We start from the raw sequence: 18,484 nt of genomic DNA on the forward strand, positions 1-18,484 counted from the left end.
GAAGGTATAATAGTACAGTATTTCTAATTTGCTCTGAGCATTTGAACATTAAAGCTTCTCTCAGAATATGAAGTCGAAAACAATCCTACAGTAGCAAGTTATCAGAAAGCAAATTGCTGTGGGTTTTCTGTAGGGAGGCTAGAAGGCCAATAATGATAGTTTTACTTTACATCTAAGCAGTGACTGGACCCATCACAATCCTATATTCTTTCTGTCAGGGCCCATTCACACTATAGAATTATATAGATACTGGGACTGGCAGTTTAGGAAGGGGCATTGAATATTCTCAGCCATAGAGCTCTCCAGGTGCCTTTGACCAAACTCCAGGATTTCATGGTATGTAGCCATGGTGGTTAAAGTGGAATAGTAGTGCCATATGTAGTACTAGCTGTACCTGACCACTCAGGAACGAGATCTGAGAGGCAGAGAAGGAGTTAAAGTAATGGGATACAAGGGCAGGCCAGATGGGTGAAAAAGGCGTGTTTTTCGGGGCTCAGCGCCGCTCTATCTCTTTTTTCTATACCCCGGGCATCCCGGATGCCTGCAAGCTTGCTCTGCCCTTCACTTACACCTTCCCGGTGATGCGCCGCCTCACCTTGTTATTGGGACCGTGTCAAGTCAATTCTTTCCACAAATCCTGGTGAGTGGATTTTCTTCTACTGTACTTGTACAGCACTGCCCTTGCTGCTTTCATATGATTACTGTATATGGTGAGGGTGCGACTGCAGCTGTTTTTGATCTCCGCCCACCATATGCAGCAACCGCAGATTCTCCAGTCTGGCTCAGAATTTTCAGCACCTGCCCTATAAGAAGACACCCAGCGTATAAGACAACCCCCCACTTTTGAGAAGATTTTTTCTGGGTTAAAAAGTAGTCTTATATGCCAGAAAATACAGTATATGTCATTTCACAATGCTTGTGGGTAGGGAATATTTGTGATGGTTCCATTGTCTGTGAAGATATAGAGATTGCCTGGTTTGGCGACTCTGGAACACGGAACATATTACTGTCCATGTGATAAGCAATCCGTGTCCTGATGTAAACCGTAGAATTGTAAAGATTGCCTCTGAGTGTAAACATAGATAGCTAGATGGATAGATAGATATAGATCTCTTTCTTTCTCTGCCCCGCCCCCCTGGGAATAATGACAGGGGGTGGTTTCCTCATTGGCCAGGCCCCCTATTATTTTCCTGCTGGGAGAGGCCATAGGTCTTTACCAGAAAGCGACCACAGTGTCTTCTCCTCCCAGTATTGAAAATATGGGTACCAATATTTTAAAAACCTCTAAAATCAGGACAATAAATAAAGAACACCACTCAGAAAACAGAGGAATTTCAGACATGAAACAATCAGGGCCAGCTAACACCAACAGAAGATTCCCCCAAGCAGGAAGAAGCCAGGCTTTGAAGCTGCAAGGCTTTTCAATGCTAATCAAGCTGGTCAACTGCAACAGTTACACTTGGCTCAAGCAGAAAAGAGTTCTTTCTCCCACCCTGGACCTTCCACAGATATATAGAGGGAAGCCTCCCACAGGATGGTAAAAATCTGGCTACCAGTATTTAAAAAACTCTAAAATAATATAAGTATAATAATAAAATATAATAATGTAATACAATTCTAATACCATAATATAATAAGTAGTGCTATATCTCGCTCACCTCGCTGGGGCCCACAAAAAGGATTTTCACTCTCAGTATCCCTCTTTTCCGTGGCTAGGCCACAGAGCCTTGGCTTCACGTAACTCGCCAAGCTGAACTGAGTGGCAAGGAGGCGGGCCTAGTCATCCCTTGCAGCCCTGCCCATGCCAGTTGCTAAAGGGAGGAGTCTGCTGGGCTGTTGCTAGCAGCATTGCTAAGGGGAGGAGCTGTCTGCTGCGATGGTTGCTAAGGGAAGAGGAGACTGATTAGCCATTGCTAAGGGGCATGGTTTTACCTGTCTCAGATGTGACAGGTTTGTGATAGTAAAACACTTGTCAGTTCGAATGCTACTTTGTGTCCAAATTTTGTAGCAATTGATGAAGTAGTTTGGGAAACATGACGTCCGCACAAAAGGACATTACATTTTTCTTTATATAGATGAATGGTCCCTCAGATATTTGCAAAAATGACTTTAGTCCTGCCTTACATGAATTAAATCTTTTTTTCAGACCTTCTGAGTCTGAAAACATAACGAGCATTACAAGAGCAGTATCTATATATATAAAAGAGTGATGGCATCAGGGCAGTGGACAAAACAACAAAACTACAGGCCCCCCAACCTCGAAATTTGACAACACAACCCATCATTCACGGCTCTAGGTTGATACAACAAAAAGGAAAAGAAAAATAAAGTCCTAATTACAGGGAGAGGAATAATAGTTTTTATCCAATTGCTGCCAGTTACAAGGCTAAGCTCCACCCACTTGGTCTCCTAGCAACCTACTCAGCCCAGGGGACAGGCACAGTTAGGTCTCACTTAGACCTCTTCCACAGATTATCAGATTTTAACTGGATTATATGGCAATGTAGACTCAAGGCCCTTCCACACAGCTATATAACCTGTTTAGAATCTTATATTATCTGCTTTGAACTGGATTATCTTGACTCCACACTGCCATATAATCCACTTCAGTGTGCATACTAAACATAAAAACAACCATACAACAGACATTCAATACCACCACTACCTCAACAATTTCTCACCAACGCCACAGCAACGCGTGGCCGGGCACAGTAGTATTATATAATGAAAAGAGATCTGTCATTATCACACGAAGTATCAGTTGCTTTTTAACTTCCTCTTCTTCAAAACACTTTGCCTGTCCTTTAATTCTGCACTTGGAATTGGAGAGCATCTCCTTCATCAAAGAAACGAATATAATTTTATATAATATCTCTGAAAGTACAGATAGGATTTTTACCTCTCAAGAAATTTCCAGACATCAAGTATATGCAGCTAAAACTGCTGATATTTAAAAGCTAGTAACATGCCAAACTAAAAGCTTATCATGCTCATTTCAGAATTATTTTGAGAAAATTTTTTTTGGAGAAAATATGGGTTGGACTTGGTTTTGGAACAATACCAGTTAACAGTCAATCTTTCACATGTGAATATCACTTCACATTAAAAAAAATTGAACACACTTTTTGTTACATCCATCCACTACATTAATCACATCATCTTTCCTACACACTTGTATTTCACATGCGGTCCATGACATTATCTCCCTCGAAATATAAGAAACATAAGTGTCTGAAGCTTTTTAGCCTGAGGGGTTAAAAGTGTGGGTGTGGAAGTGGGCTTTTGTTAGAAAAATTAGCAATGCTATGAGTCATTGTGCATTAGTGGCAGAATAGTTTTGCATCTTGTATGAACCCAGACACCATATGCCATGCGAGGACCTATTACTATATTCGGTGCCATTGCTGACAGGCAGACACGTGGATATCCCCAATGGAAAGACTGTCTCTTCTCTGTGGTGAGTACAGGAACCCAGTGATCTGAACACATCAGACATTGTAACTAGCAGCAGGAACAGCTGGTAAGCTAGGAAGAAGCAATGGCAATACAGAGCTAGAATGTTAATGAGAATGTGTGAGCTCAACCACAATGCAAGTCTCAAAGGGGGAAAATCAAATTCACTTTGTTTTACCAAATCATGCAGCCCAACATTTGGACCCTTTTTTTTCTTTTTGAAATAATAAATACCGATTCTTGCATTAGTTCATACACACAAAATGAGAAAATATTGATTAAGAACCCTGGGATTTTTCTTATCTAGGGCATTTTTATCTTTTCTTCCTTTCATTTCCTAATAAGTAAGATAGCACATTCTTGAGTCACTAAAAGCTTTACCTAAATCTTAAGCTAAAGCAGGTCTGTGTTTTGTTTTTTTCAGCATTACGACAATTTTAATTATTTTAGCTAGGTCATGCAAATATGTTTTTATGCAAAAGCAAATAAAATTGTGAACATAACTACTCATGATTTACTCACATAGAAGTAAATAATTAAGACTGCATTGTAAATTTATGTAGTTTTATATAACAAAGACTAGTAAGATTCATAGGGATTCATATCCCCATGAATCTTACTAGATAATTTTACTAGCCTGTTGACAAGATACTATATGCTATCCATGACCAATTCTGAAATAATGAGGCCAAACACATAGAATCATACAGTTAGAAGAGATCACATGGGCCATATAGTCCAACCCCCTGCTATGCCAGAAAAGAACAATCAAAGTACCCCCAACAGATGGCCATCCAGCCTCTGTTTAAAAGCTTTCAAGGAAACAGTTTCCATCAGACTCTGAGACAGAGAATTCCACTGCTGAACAGGTCTTACAGTCAGGAAGTTCTTCCTAATGTTTACATGGAATCTCCTTTCCTGTAATTTGAACTCACTGCTCTGATGTGCCATTTATTTTATCAATTAACTAATTAAGATTAAATCCTAGAAAATGTGCTAGAAAGGCGGAGCAACCTGCTTGGGGATTAAATGGGTAGGTGTCTACCTGTGACACCCCCAGTCCTCTCTTGGGTGAAAACACCTGACCACGATGGAAATCCAGTCTTATCGGTTTCCCACTCCAGTCAGTCATATTTTGGAAGGCAGATCTAGGGACCCTGCTTCCCGCAAGCCCCAGAACTAAAAAGGGAGAGCAAATTCTCTCATGCCAACCTCAAAGAAAGGGTCCTTCCCAGGTTCCAGGCCCCCAAACCCAAGAGGCTGTTCCAGAACCAAATCCTTCACCCAAATGGTGTTTCCAGTAGGCAACCAAGTAAGTCCATATTCCAATTGTAGGTGGATCACGAGAATTCAAAGGAGGCATTTTATCTAGGATGCAATCAAAGCCATCTCCTTGCCTGCAGCACTAGTAGCTATGTGGTTTGGGGTTCAAATCAGCTTTACAACATGCTGGTAACACTAATAGACACCCCATACTAATCTATGGCTACTAACAAACAAGCAAATAGAGTTATCCATCACCTCTCAACAGTCTCTGTGTTGCTGTGCTGTTTGCAGAGGAATGAATTTGTCCTTTACATTTCGTCTGGAAACCAGAGGCTGGTGGATGAAAATGGAGACACAATTTTTTTTTGAATTGCCAGGTGAGTTATTAAACACAAGGCTAGTTTAGCAGTGGCACAGACACAGTATATTTTCTGATAACATTTAGCAATCTAAACATCTGCCTATTTTATCCTAGGTACATTAAATCTTGGCTTATCTTTTTAACAAAATATGTGGGTTTGATTTTTTTTCCTTAGGTAAAGGTAAAGGTTTTCTCCTGACATTAAGTCTAGTTGTGTCTGACTCTGGGGGCTGGTGCTCATCTCCATTTCCATGCCGTAGAGCTGGTGTTGTCCGTAGACAACTCCAAGGTCATGTGGCCGGCATGACTGCATGTAGTGCCATTACCTTCTCGCCGGATAGATACTAACTGATCTACTCACATTTGCATGTTTTCGAACTGCTAGGTTGGCAGAAACTGGGGCTAACAGTGGGAGCTCATGCCGCTCCCCAGATTCGAACTGCTGACCTTTTTGTCAGCAAATTCAGCAGCTCCGCGGTTTAACCCTCTGCACCACTGGCTCCTTGTTTCTTTCCTTAATAAGTCCTTTACTGAAGTATACAAACTTCAAAAAAAAACTTATCTTTATTATGGGTGCCAGGCCAGTGGATCTCATTTGTGCACATGCATGCGTAAACGCACATACACACATGGTGGGGGCACAGAATCCCTCTGCTCTTGTTCCTGTATCACTGATATCCTGGTTGAGATGCAAGAAAGAAAGAGTAAATTCTTGTTATGGATCAATTAGAAAATGTTTGAATCTTCTAGTTCCAAAGCATTCCATTCTCCCAACATGGGTACAGAATGAGGGGAAAGTATATCAATTGTGAAGATAACAGCCCTTAGCCCACACCCCCTTCCCTATTTGCATGGGTCCTAGCAATCTGTCTGACGTGGACTCTGCCTTCTGCTGCTGCAATTATCTTGCTTGGCCTACTTGAGAAATCTTAGTTCCCAAAGGAGTAAAAAAAGGATGGGTGCTTAAGATAAGATGAGCAAGACTTTCTCTTATACAAGCTACCCCATTCTAATTACACAAAGGGTTTGTCTTTAAAAAACCCCTATAAAACTCATAGTGTCATCATAAGTCAACAAGCAACTTGAAGACAGGCACACAAAATTAATGTTAATGTTCATGTCAAGTGACAAATTGGGAGCTACGTGCAAAATTTAGACAATAGTATTTAGATGAATTCTAATCTAAGAGAGAGACATAGAGACAACAAAGATAAAAGAAACAGTAAAGAGGATAGTAGAAAAAGGCACCAGAGGTGGACTGACTTATTGAAATAGATAAGAGAGTTACAATTGGAATGAGAGGGACTGCACAATTGGGAAAAGCTTATGTCTGGTAGTGATTTGCAGATGGCCCGATGAAAAGATAATAGGAGTTGTAAAGTTGAGATTTGCATGCAGTATTTTGTCCAGAGTAAATTAATGAATAAATAAATAAAGAATCATTCATTTTCCCTGATCAGTAACAAAGAAATGCAATATCTATTGTGTGAGGAAAGGTCTTTTCTCAGAAGACGGTTCTAACTTTTCCAGAACAGCTTCTGAATATTACAATTACATATTATTAAATCCTTGGTTATCATAAGTAATTCCTTAAGTGTGGACTTTTCTACCACATTCATTTAAACTAGTCATAGCATCTGAATACTATTCATAATAAAATGGAGACATTATGCTCAATGTTTGTAAAATATTGTACAATGAATCGCTATGCTGAGAGGTACACAATATCCAAATAATTAAAATTTTGTCTAAAAAACGGAAGATATGTATAAGTGTAAATAATATCTTTCTTAGAGTATAGTACTGATTTGTTTGCAGCCACTGCTTGTGCACCATAATACATGTCTAGATTTTGTTTTCTTTTGAGCAGGGTAGATTCTGTCAGAGCTTCAGGGAAATAAAAACTGTTTAAGGTCTTTAAAATGATTGTGAAATTTTATTATTTTACTTCAGCATCAACATTCCAGATTCCAGAACAAATGGAAGTCAGAAAAAATTGTTCTAAGGTAATTTCAGAGGCTATTTTTGTAGATGTAAATGTGAAAATACTGTTTTGTTTAAACATTTTTATGCTGTTTTTTATTGTAAGCCTGAAGCCAGGGACTGTATTGATCCAAAAGCTACTCTGTGAGCCTTGCTGGCCAAAGAGTATAAATGCTCTGAAAGACAAACAAATTCACACAAACACAGTAGAACTGATTTAGTTGTAGTCATTCTGGCATCCATTTTGGATTTTAAATTTCCATTTTTTTTCCAGCATCACAGTGGAAAGCTAAGTTGTATACCAAGTTGTGTCACACAACACTCTGTGATAACAATTTGGTTTCAGGACACAATATGTTAATTTGTCATCTTAGGTTTCCAAAGATCTTTGAGGCATACCGTTAAAACTAGTTTAAGTGTGGCTCCAATGTAAGTTTATGCTATTATGTATTTCACATGAGTTATCTCGTTTAAGATTTAGCACTTAATTGTTTCACTAGGATGTAAACAGATTTGGATGAGGATTCAGCAGATCAAAGTATATTATAATACACAGGAAAAAAGGACTCCAAGTAGCCTAAAAACATGGGAAATTATATTCAAAGGTCGCATTTGAAGATGAGCTAATGAGGTTACATGCGTGTTCCAGAAGGTAGGCATGGCTGACAGTGAAGTTGAGGAAGGTTCCTGTGTAGTGGAGAGTGTACATTAATTCCAGGATTGAAGTGCTGTGATTTATGATGAAACCCCAAATTTGTGAAGAAAGACAATGATATGCATGTGACACAGCTGGAGACTAGTAACCACTTGTTTAGATATGGGAACACTACGAACACTTGGAGTGGAAGATGTGCTGCTGTAATGGCTGAAAGCTCAGGGAGATGGTGCAAGGCTAAAACGGGGATGTGGTATTGGGAGGTTGAGAGCTATGGGGAAATTGGGAGAAATTGCCTCTGTTGGAAGGAACTTATTTGAAATCAGAGATTGAGATTGATCTTAGCCATTCAGCCAGCCCCAAGGTGAATGATGAAGAAAAATGCAGTCAGCTGAGGATGAAAAGCAGGGAGGATGAAAACACTAACTACTGCTAACTACTTATAAAAACAAACAAATAATAGCTGAGTGGGAGGTTACAGAACACATTGCTATTGGTTAAAAAAAGGAACAAAAAAAAAGACTTGAAGTTTGGGTATGAATGATGCCAGACATATTTACTGGGAAAAGTGGGTGGGGTGTCTGCTAAGAAATCTTGCATAGCTATAACCCAATTTTGTGAGTCACAGAGCCCTGGAAGAAAAACCAAAACATAAAGAATAAAGTATATAGCTTTAAATCTACAAAGTACATATGATTCCAAAGTCTGAAAGGGAACAGCATCTAAAACAGTAAAAACAAATGCATACAATGTATGCAAATAATAATTGCTTGCCTATCTTCAAAGTATACTAAGTCCTTTACGCTACCTATGAAACGTGGTAATTCTTTGGAAACAGCAGACACAGAGAAAAATCCAATGGTAATGCCACTCTAAAAGCTTCACATGTCATTACAGGCTGGAACAGATTACAGCTATTGATTGCTGCCTGGAGAATGTTCTTGCTGTGAGAACGGAAAGCAAGCAAAAGTGACCGACAGCTCAGCTATTGATCTATTCCAACAGGGAAAATGCACTTCAAAATAAAGGTCAGAACACCTTTATACCACCTATTAGGCCTACTGTAATGCTCATCAGGATACTACAGGGACTGGTATGGCTGTGCTGAACATTTCTGACTCATATGAAATAAATTGCATGGGAAAAGATAGTTGTGGTAATGTTATTATCATGACTAAAAACTTCACAAATGTATCATTGTTTTTCTCCTTGCATTTGGTCTATACATTGGTATGTATTTGAAGTTCACCAGAAAAGCCATGTTGGGAGAGAGGTCCAGAGCAAGTGGAGGAGGAAAGACTTACATAAGGCAATTGAGAATGGGCAAATGAGTGGAGGAGGTGTATCCAAACTGGCCAGAATTACACCAGGCCATGCTGACATTGATTATGCCTTTTCCTGTGGTCTTAGCTCCACACTCAATCTACTGCTAGAACATACTCTCTCTCACCTCCTGTCCCCCTGAACCTTGTCAAATTGGAGTTCATTGCTCAGGCTAAAGGATGTCCTGCTTCTTCCTCGTTTCTACAAGATCTTGTTTTAGAATACTTTAAAGACAATTGGGTAAACTGGCTTGTTGTCGTTGTTTATTCGTTCAGTCGCTTCCGACTGGCTTGTGTTTCTATAAAATAGGTGATTGCAGAAGCAGAAAATTAGGGTTTCAAAGATGTGTTTAACTTCTAGCCTCAGCAATTTGTTTTTCAGTGTGTTATGTACTGCAAAAATACATTTTGTAATTGCCACTTTGCTTTCCCCCTGCCTATGAGATTTCTAAAAAATAGTTCTCGTAGTATGTTCTCATCTAAATGTTTCATAGACTTTTACCTATCTCATGTTTAGGCATGTGTGATAAATTAAGGCAATAAAGTATTTATTTATTTATTTATTTCTACCCTACTTTTCTCCCGAAACAAAACTCAAAGTGTCAAACAACACGCAGACAAAAAATATTACATAACTATAGAAAATAAACAAAATCAACAAACCGCAACATATCTAATAAAAATTATAAAGAAAAAACCTGCAATAACGCATAATAAATAGGATGTTTTTTGAAAGCAAATTGAATACAAAGCCAATTCATTCTTGCAAGCAAGACTTTGCTTCTGAATGAAACTTTTTAAAATTTAATTCACAACTTGTCTTTCTATGAGTACTGGGGCTGATGGCAGCTCACAAAGTAGTCTGAAAATTCCAGTAATGGAACATATCTAGTATATATAAGGAATGCATATACCCCCTCTATAACGAAATAAGCAAATGAAACTCATAATTTTATTTAATGGAACATACTGGAAAATTTATCTACCTTCAATTTTTTAATGTATCTCTGTGACAAATTCTCCTAAAGCCAATTTACATGTAAGTTAAGTACTATACCACAAGGTCGAATGAGAAACCAGTCAGAGAAATCAAGATTATTTAACTTGTGACCCTTTGGGGCTAAATAATAAGGACAGGTTGCTTACCTGTAACCATGTTTCTTCGAGTGTACTCTGTGAAATCACACTAATGGAGAGACTGCGCCTGTGTGGGCTCCAACGGACACTCTTCCAAGCTAAAGTTTGAAATTTGGCGGTAACCCCGCCCCTCTCCCCGGAGGGCATAAAAGGCTGCCCTGAGCGCTCACTCCCCAGTTCCTGTGCTGCAAAGGCGACGAGAAAGGGAGAGGTTTGCACGTGGGGAAGGAAGGGTGGGATTGTGTGAATTCACAGAGTACACTCGAAGAAACATGGTTACAGGTAAGCAACCTGTCCTTTTTCTTCGTGTACTCTGTGAATGCACACTAATGGAGACTAGCAAGCTGAGGTATAGAATGGTGGGACAGAGCAAACCCGACAACGAGTTGAATGTCCAAAAACAATAGCTTTATTAAGGCACAAAGTGCAAAAACAAGTGCAAGAGGAAATGGTCGAGAAAAAACGACCCAGTGACAACAAAAGACTTTTCAAGAGGTCAAAATATACCGTCATACCATGATACTCGGTATCAGGGAAGAAGTTCAAAAATAACATGTTATAGATACCTCCCTTAGGGAGAGAAACATAGGTTACAACAATATCCCTGAGAAAGAAAGGCACGGGGAAAAAACCGTACCAGAGGTACCAGCAGTGAGGGTAAGGTAATTCAGCATTTAACGGCAAAGAACAAATTACAAGGTCAAACAGCCCCATACAGGAAGAAAAAATGTGGGGCAAGTAAGTGTCACATAAGCACAGTAGGGAGGCAGAAAAACACTTCAATAAAGTGGTGTGAACCCTCGAAACACATAAGAAGGCAGTAGACCTCACTTTGAATAGGGAAGAAATGCTATGAAAAGCAGGAGGACAGAACTGATCTGGTGAAGGCCGAGTCTCTGAGGCTCTTAGAGTCCATCTGGTAGTGGGACACAAAGGTAGAAGGGGTGGACCAAATTGCTGCCCGACAAATGGAGTTGATGGGAATGCCCCTCAAGAAGGCAGTGGAGGCTGAAAGCCCTCTTGTCGACCGTGGGCGGATCGACGGAGGCGGAGGGCGCTTAGCCAGTTCATAAGCCAGTTCAATGGTGTGAGCAATCCAATGGGATAGTCTCTGGGGAGAAATCGGGTTCCCAAGTTTGTCTGCAGCATATGCGACAAAGAGTCTAGGAGTCTTACGTGTATGCTTAGTCTTGTCCCTGTAGAAAAGGAGGGCCCTTCTTACATCGAGAAAGTGAAGCCTCTGTTCAAGCGTGGAGGCCGGGTTGGGAAAGAAGGCAGGGAGGACGATGTCTTGATTAAGGTGGAAAGCAGACACCACCTTGGGGAGGAAGGTGATGTCCGGGTAAAGAACAGCCCGGTCGTGGCGAAAACGCAGGTAGGGTTCATCAACTCTGAGGGCAGCTAGTTCAGATGGTCTTCAGGCAGAGGTGACCGCCACTAGAAAGGTGACCTTCCAAGAGAGAAGGTGAAGATCGGCGGAAGGCATTGACTCAAACGGTACGGAAGTTAATTGAGACAGGACGAGCTCGAGGCTCCAAGCGGGGGCCGGGGGATGAACTGGAGGCCAAAGGTTGTTGTAGCCCCGAAGAAAAGTCTTGACAAAGTGACTAGAAAAGAGAGAAGGCTGTCCAAGACATTGAAAATGCCAGGAGAGGGCAGCCAGGTAGGACTTCATCAAGGCTAAAGACAGTTGTTGTTCCGCAAGAGTGAGAAGAAAGTCCAGGACTAGTGGGACCGATGTAGAGGAGGGATCGATGGCATGATCTCGAAGGAAGGCCTGGAACTTCGCAATTTTATATGCGTAAGCCTTTGACGTGGATGGCTTATGGGCCGCCCGGAGGATTGTTTGGAGGTCTGGGTGGAAGGAGCTCAGGGAAGGATCCTCCACGCCGTCAAGTGTAGGGACGGAATGTCGGGGTGGAGAACCTGTCCTTCCTTTGAGGTCAGGAGATGAGGGACCGTTGGGAGGGTACAGAAGGTTCCTGCGCACATCTGCAGGAGAGTTGGGTACCATGGTTGGCGGGGCCAAGCAGGAGCTATTAGGATAGCTGACGCTGGAATCAGAAGAAGTCTCTCTAGTACCCTCGGGATCAGAGGGAAAGGAGGAAAGAGATAGATGGGTTCGGCTGACCAGTCCAGGAGAAAAGCGTCTCCGAGACAGCCCGGAGCCGCATTTGGAGAGAGTCTTGCCCCGAAGTGGGGAAGGTGTGTGTTGGAGGGGGAGGCAAAAAGATCTAGAGTTGGCCACCCCCACTCGTTGAAGACAGAATGCAGGATTTTGGGATCGAGACATCACTCGTGGGGGGAGGTTGCGATCCTGCTGAGGGAGTCCGCCAGGGTGTTCTGGGGCCTGGCAGGTGGACTGCTGACAGGGATATGTCTCTTGCTTTGTACCATAGCCAGATTTCTGACGAGAGGGACATCAGTTTCCTTGAGCCTGTACATCCCTGTTTGTTAATGTAATACATAGCCACGGTATTGTCTGTCTGGATTTGCACTGTCTTGTGGGGAAGAAGGCGGGCAAAGGCTCGGAGTGCTTTGAAGATTGCCAACAGTTCCAGAAGATTTATGTGCTGAGACCTCTCTTGAGGGGACCAGAGATCCCGGACTGTGAGATCGGCCATGTGGGCTCCCCAATGCCAAGTTAGACATGTCGGTCGTGATTGTGATCGACGGGAGTGGAGGGTGCAAAGGCAGGCCCCTGCAGACGTTAGTCAGGTTCTGCCACCATTGAAGAGAAAGACGGACCCGGTTCAGTGCCGTGAGAAACATGGGGCTGGGATGCAGAAGGGGTTGAAAGAGTCTATAAACCATCTCTGGAGAGGTCTGAGACGAAGCCCAGCGAAAGGAGTGACCATGACAGTGGAGGCCATGTGGCCTAGGAGGACTTGAACGGAGCGGGCTCGGACCCTGCGGTTGTGCAGGAGAAGTAGCAGGTGTTGTTGGAGGGCCAGGAATCTGTCTGGCGGTAGGAAGGCTGTTTGTGTGAGAGAGTTGAAGAGAGCCCCGATGAAGCATATCTTGTTGGAGGGGGTTAGATGTGACTTCTTGGTGTTCAGCTGAAGTCCGAGCAAGCGGAGCAGGGACAAAGTGCGGGAAACATGGTTCTGTAAGGATGATGGATCGGGAGCGACAATCATCCAATCGTCCAGGTAAGGAAAGACCATAATGCCTTGTTTCCTCAGGTGAGCTGCCAGTACTGCGACCACCTTGGTGAAGACTCGAGGGGCGGTGACAAGGCCGAAAGGGAGGACTGCAAACTGGTAAGATTGACCGAGAATTTTGAAAGAGAGGAAGCGTCTGTGGGAGCAACGTATCGCTACGTGGAAATAGGCGTCCCTTAAGTCTATAGAGTCGAAATAATCTCGTTGGAGCATCGGAAGGATGGAGGCGACAGAGACCATACAGAACTTTGAGGGGAGAATGAAAAGGTTTAGAGCTCGTAAGTCCAGGATGGGGCGAAGCCCTCCACCCTTTTTGGGAACAGTGAAGTATCTTGAGAAAAAACCTCGAATGTCCTGCTCAGACGGAGACGGTTGGATGGCACCCTTGGCTAGGACGGAGTCGACCTCGGTGCAGATTTCCGGCGATGGGTCGGTGGAGAGGACGTGGCCTGTGGGAGGAAGGCTTTCAAACTCCAAGGTGTAACCATCTCAGACAATGCAGAGAACCCAGGCATCCGAGGTGATAGACGCCCATTCGTGGTAGAAGGGAGCTGGTCCCGGAAGTGGCAGGGGGGAAGTTTTGGACCGAGGTTCGCAAGAGGCATGGCGGCGGCAGCAGTATTGAATGTGGAGGCGGTACTGAGAGACTGGGTGTCAGGCTCAACGCTGGGTACGGGGAGTAGTGGCGGTACCTCGACCTCTAGCCTTAGAGGCCTGGTGTTGACGGCGGGGCTGTTGTTGCTGGCCTTGTTGGCTGGAGCTGGAGGAGCGCCTGAAGGTTTGGTGGCAGAAAGGCTGAGGAGGGAAGCGACAGTACCTCTGGGGAAACCAATGGGTTCGTTGGGCGTGAGGCTGGTCGGTCCCGCACTTAGATGCGAGGATTCTGAAATCATGATTTGATTTCAATTTATCATCAGTCCCCGTGATAAATAGGCCGAGGGCATCAAAAGGCAGGTCTTCAATTACTTGTCGAGAAGACGAGGAGAGGCCAGAGGATCGCAGCCAAGCGTGTCGTCTGATTGCCACAGCATGAGTGATCATTTTGCCAGCAGTATCGCCTGTATGCTTTGCCATCTGAATCTGATGGTGAGCTAGGGAGTCCGCCTCCTGCTGGAGGGTCGAGAGGACGGAACAGTCTTCATTAGAGAGTTTGGTGAAAAAGGGCTGGGCCTTTTCCCAGAGAATCTGTTGATATGTCCCCATGCAGGCCCCGTAATTTGCCATTCGACACAAAAGAAGCGCGCTGGAATATAATTTTCAGCCCACTGCGTCAAATCTCTTTCCTTCTCTGTCGGCCGGAGACTTAGACTGTCAGCCCGAAGATTGGGAGGCTTTAACCACCATCGGGTTTGGGTCGGGGTGATGCTTGAGCCACTCTAGGGCTTCATCGTCCGTACGATACTATGCCTCGATCTTTTTAGAGGTTGGAGGTATCAAAGACGGGGTCTTCCAGGAGGCCTGGATGACGTCCAGTAGATAAGGAAGGAAAGGTAGGAGTGTGGCTGGGGAGCTTGAGCCTGGACCCTCTTGAATAAGGGGTCGGTGACGGCTTTCGAAGTTTGTTTAATCTCCATCCCCAGGGCGTCCGCCATTCTGGCCATTTGGTCGGAGAAAGCCCAAATGTTGCCTGTGGGAGATGGCAGATCGACTTCGTAAGCATCATGGGGTGGGGACAGGTTGAGTCCCAAGGAGACAACCGATGCCGACTGAATCGATTCCGGGTGCTCGACGTCGAGCTCATCCTCCTCGGCTCCTTGAGGGGGAGAGGAAAGCACAGTCTCTGGAGGAGGTATCGCCTCAAGAGCAGCAGAAGTCTGTGGCTGATGGTCCTTAGAGGCGGAGGCCTGAACAGCTCGAGCAAGGTGAGTCGTCTGTCTTCCCCTTTCGGAGGGTCTGAGGAGGAGGAAAAAGTTTTTGTTGAGCCTGTTGACGTGAAGGTACAGGCTGAGGGACCCTCATCACTGTGCGGGTCGAGCGATCGGGTGAAACTTCAGTGCACCCCATCAGAAGAACGGATAGGTGGGGACCGGGAAGGAGATCGTGGGTGCTGTACCGGTTGGATCGGAGAGGATCTCCTCGAGGAGGAGGCCGATGAAGAGGGAACATCTTTCTTTGAAGAAGCGGAGGAGGATGAACGTTGGGTCATGCGTCTATTTGCCGATGGATGTTTGGACGGAACTCTGGGGTTGGTAGAATAGGGCAGATTGCTGCCGAGTCGGACTGGGCTCGATGGGATTCTTCCTGAGCCCTTTTGAAGGCAATCTTCATTGCAGAAGACGACAGCGGTGAAGCGATATGGGGAGACTACCGAGGCCAGGGAGCTTGAGTTCGACAACGGGCCCACCTTTCTGGACCGGGTCGACACAGTGGCCACAGTAACCGTGCAAGGCGGTTTCGAGGGTCTTCCCTTCGAGCTTTTTGAAGTTTTAGAGGAGACCGATGTGGGTTTTGTAGGTCTTGCTGCCATCGAGTGGCCACAGTAACCGTGCAAGGCGGTTTCGAGGGTCTTCCCTTTGAGCTTTTTGAAGTTTTAGAGGAGACCGATGTGGGTTTTGTAGGTCTTGCTGCCATCGAGGTCGATGCGGAGGTAGCCGACTCAGGAGCAAGTGATCTTTCATAGAGGGCTGCTCGAAGTCTAGCAGCCCTGTTTCTCCTTGCTTGGGCCGTAAAGGCCAGGCAGATCCGGCAGGTACCGACGACGTGGCTCTCGCCCAGGCAGAGGAGACACTTGGCGTGGCCGTCGGAATCCAGAATCTTAGTGGCTCATTGAGTGCACCGCTTAAAGTGCGTAGTCGACATAAGAAGGAACGAAGAGTCCGATGTGAGCTTTGCGGCGGAAAAAAAGGAACTGGGGAGTGAGCGCTCAGGGTGGCCTTTTATGCCCTCTGGGGAGAGGGGCGGGGTTACCGCCAAATTTCAAACTTTAGCTTGGAAGAATTTTCGTTGGATCCCGCGCAGGCACAGTCTCTCCATTAGTGTGCATTCACAGAGTACACGAAGAAAAATATAAAATGTTTCAAATTATGCAAAAAAAACAAAATCTACAGATATTGTCCTCAGCTGAAAAGTGAGTTATGAGTCACTCTTGAGACCACAATGCATGGCTAGTAAGTTGTGCAACAGATAGTAAGCTGTACCACCTTCTTTCAGGCCTTTTATGGCCCATAGGATTCAAATAATTATAGGGGGAATAAGAACTCTTTATCATGTTTTAAGTCCATTGGCTTTTTATTGACCAACTCTATCTACATTAAACATATAGACAAAGATCCAATAATGGCCTTTTTCAGTGGAGCTGGAAAGGCTTATTCTCCTCTTCGCAAAAAACTTGCTCTGGAGGTCTGGAAAGGCCCCTAGAATAGTTTTTCAAGCAACAGAAAGGGCTGTCACAGTGAAGGGTGGAGAAAACAGTTTCATGGAACTCTGATAGCTTGCCTTCTCAATATAAAATCAACTAATGTATAAATTATATTATTCATAACAACAACAACAACAACAACAACAATAAAAACTTTATTTATACCCGCCACCATCTTCCCGAAACGACTCGGGCGGCTTACAAAGCACTCCAATGCAGCACATAAAATACACAGTATATAGTAATAATGTAATTAAGTTATGTGAACCCTACACCAACATTCCGAGAATCTCAAAAGCTCTCTTTCTCTATAATAACCACTACACATAGAGGACCATCATACTCGGACAATGTAAGTACGTACGTAAGTATCACTATGCATACTCACCTTCTAGTTTAAAGGAGTATCTTGTAATCCTGAATGCATCTTTGTGGTCTAGCATTGTTCATCCTTTATGCATCAAATCAATCAGTTTAAACTAAGTAGGAAGGAATCTAAATATGCTATTTTTAAAAAGAAAAATTGCATTTTTAGACTAAAGAATCGTTTACAATGTCAAATACTACTTTTGAAAACATACCTCAAAGGAGAACAGCCATCCTAGAAACAAATCAAATTACTATTGGAAAAGGATACAAGCTTTGATAGAGAGTTATAAGGGACTTCACTGCTCTGCTGGCATTGATGCATGTGGCTCGTATAAGATTTGGCAGCAGTTTTGCAGTCACGATTGCGCCATCAAACAACGGACCAAAAAAGGGTACCTGTCAATAATAAGATAGTTTATATGTAGTTAGATTTATCCATGATTGTAGTAACTCTCCTTTATTTACACGTGCGCTACACACACACACATATATAACTCAGTGAAATACAGTGTGATGTTGCCATTTTTAAGAAAGGTAATGATGTTTTCTACAGGAAGTGTATAATGCAGAAATGGGAAACATTGGGGACAATTTGCCTGGAGGAAAACCACTAAGAGGTATGGCAGGCCGATACAAAAAAATAGTATTCCTTGCCTGCGATGAGAATGAGACCATTTGAGATGATTGACACACAAACAGAAGACTACAAAGAGGCTTGGGTAGCAACCAGGTTTTTTCAGATGATAAGCTCTGGCCCTGAATCTGAGGTCTGGTACATCTCCAACAGGATAAAAGAGAAGTCTCAGGACAAGAGTGATGTCTTGAAAACAAAATTTCTTTCTCCTTTGATATGGTGTTGATCCCTTCTGCAGCAGGCTGTTTCAGCACAGCTTCTGTAGCACTCCAAGGTGTCTTGCTGATCACATCCTTCCCTATCTCTTCCTTCAGTCAAAGCTTATCAAACCATGCATGGCACCTGGACTGAAAAAGGGAAAATGTTGTCGCCTCAGCTTTTGCTCCCTCAAAAGTAGCTAAACATGGTCCTGAAAGTGTGCTGCTTTTGGAGATTTCTGTCTTACTTAATTCTCAGGGTGATCCGTGAGAAGGCCTTACATTTATTATTTAAACTGTTATGTTTATTTATATCATGACCTGATCACCATGCTCAATATATCCCATATGCATGGGGATATTGGGATAACGATACAAAAGGGCCTGCTTTCAAGAGTTTCCTTCCTGCTGGGTATGATCGCAACAGGTTTTGCACATTGTCAAGGTTTTTCTTTCCTTCTTTGTTTTTGCAGTTCTGGTTATCTTGTCATGAAAATGTTTGTGGAGAAATTGTTTTGTTAGACAAAAGTACATTTTGCACAGAATACTGTTTTCTGCATAAAACACTCTGGCTTGGGCAAATAT

General features: G+C 43.4%; 1 protein-coding gene across 6 annotated transcripts in view; it reads right to left on the reverse strand.

The window, feature by feature from the left end:
* ralgapa2 (Ral GTPase activating protein catalytic subunit alpha 2) overlaps positions 1-18,484 on the reverse strand; it is a 205,701-nt gene that overhangs the window by 49,795 nt on the left and 137,422 nt on the right. For 5 of the 6 annotated variants that reach the window (XM_008109089.3, XM_062977917.1, XM_062977916.1 and 2 more), the window contains one exon: positions 17,337-17,464. In XM_008109089.3, the coding sequence (XP_008107296.1) occupies positions 17,337-17,464 (128 nt within the window). Of the gene's footprint in view, positions 1-1,658; positions 17,465-18,484 lie in introns of all 6 variants that reach the window. The other variant, XR_010005277.1, reaches the window with a different exon arrangement.

Source organism: Anolis carolinensis, chromosome 4 (assembly GCF_035594765.1).
Source record: "Anolis carolinensis isolate JA03-04 chromosome 4, rAnoCar3.1.pri, whole genome shotgun sequence".
In the NCBI taxonomy this organism is placed as follows: domain Eukaryota; kingdom Metazoa; phylum Chordata; class Lepidosauria; order Squamata; family Dactyloidae; genus Anolis; species Anolis carolinensis.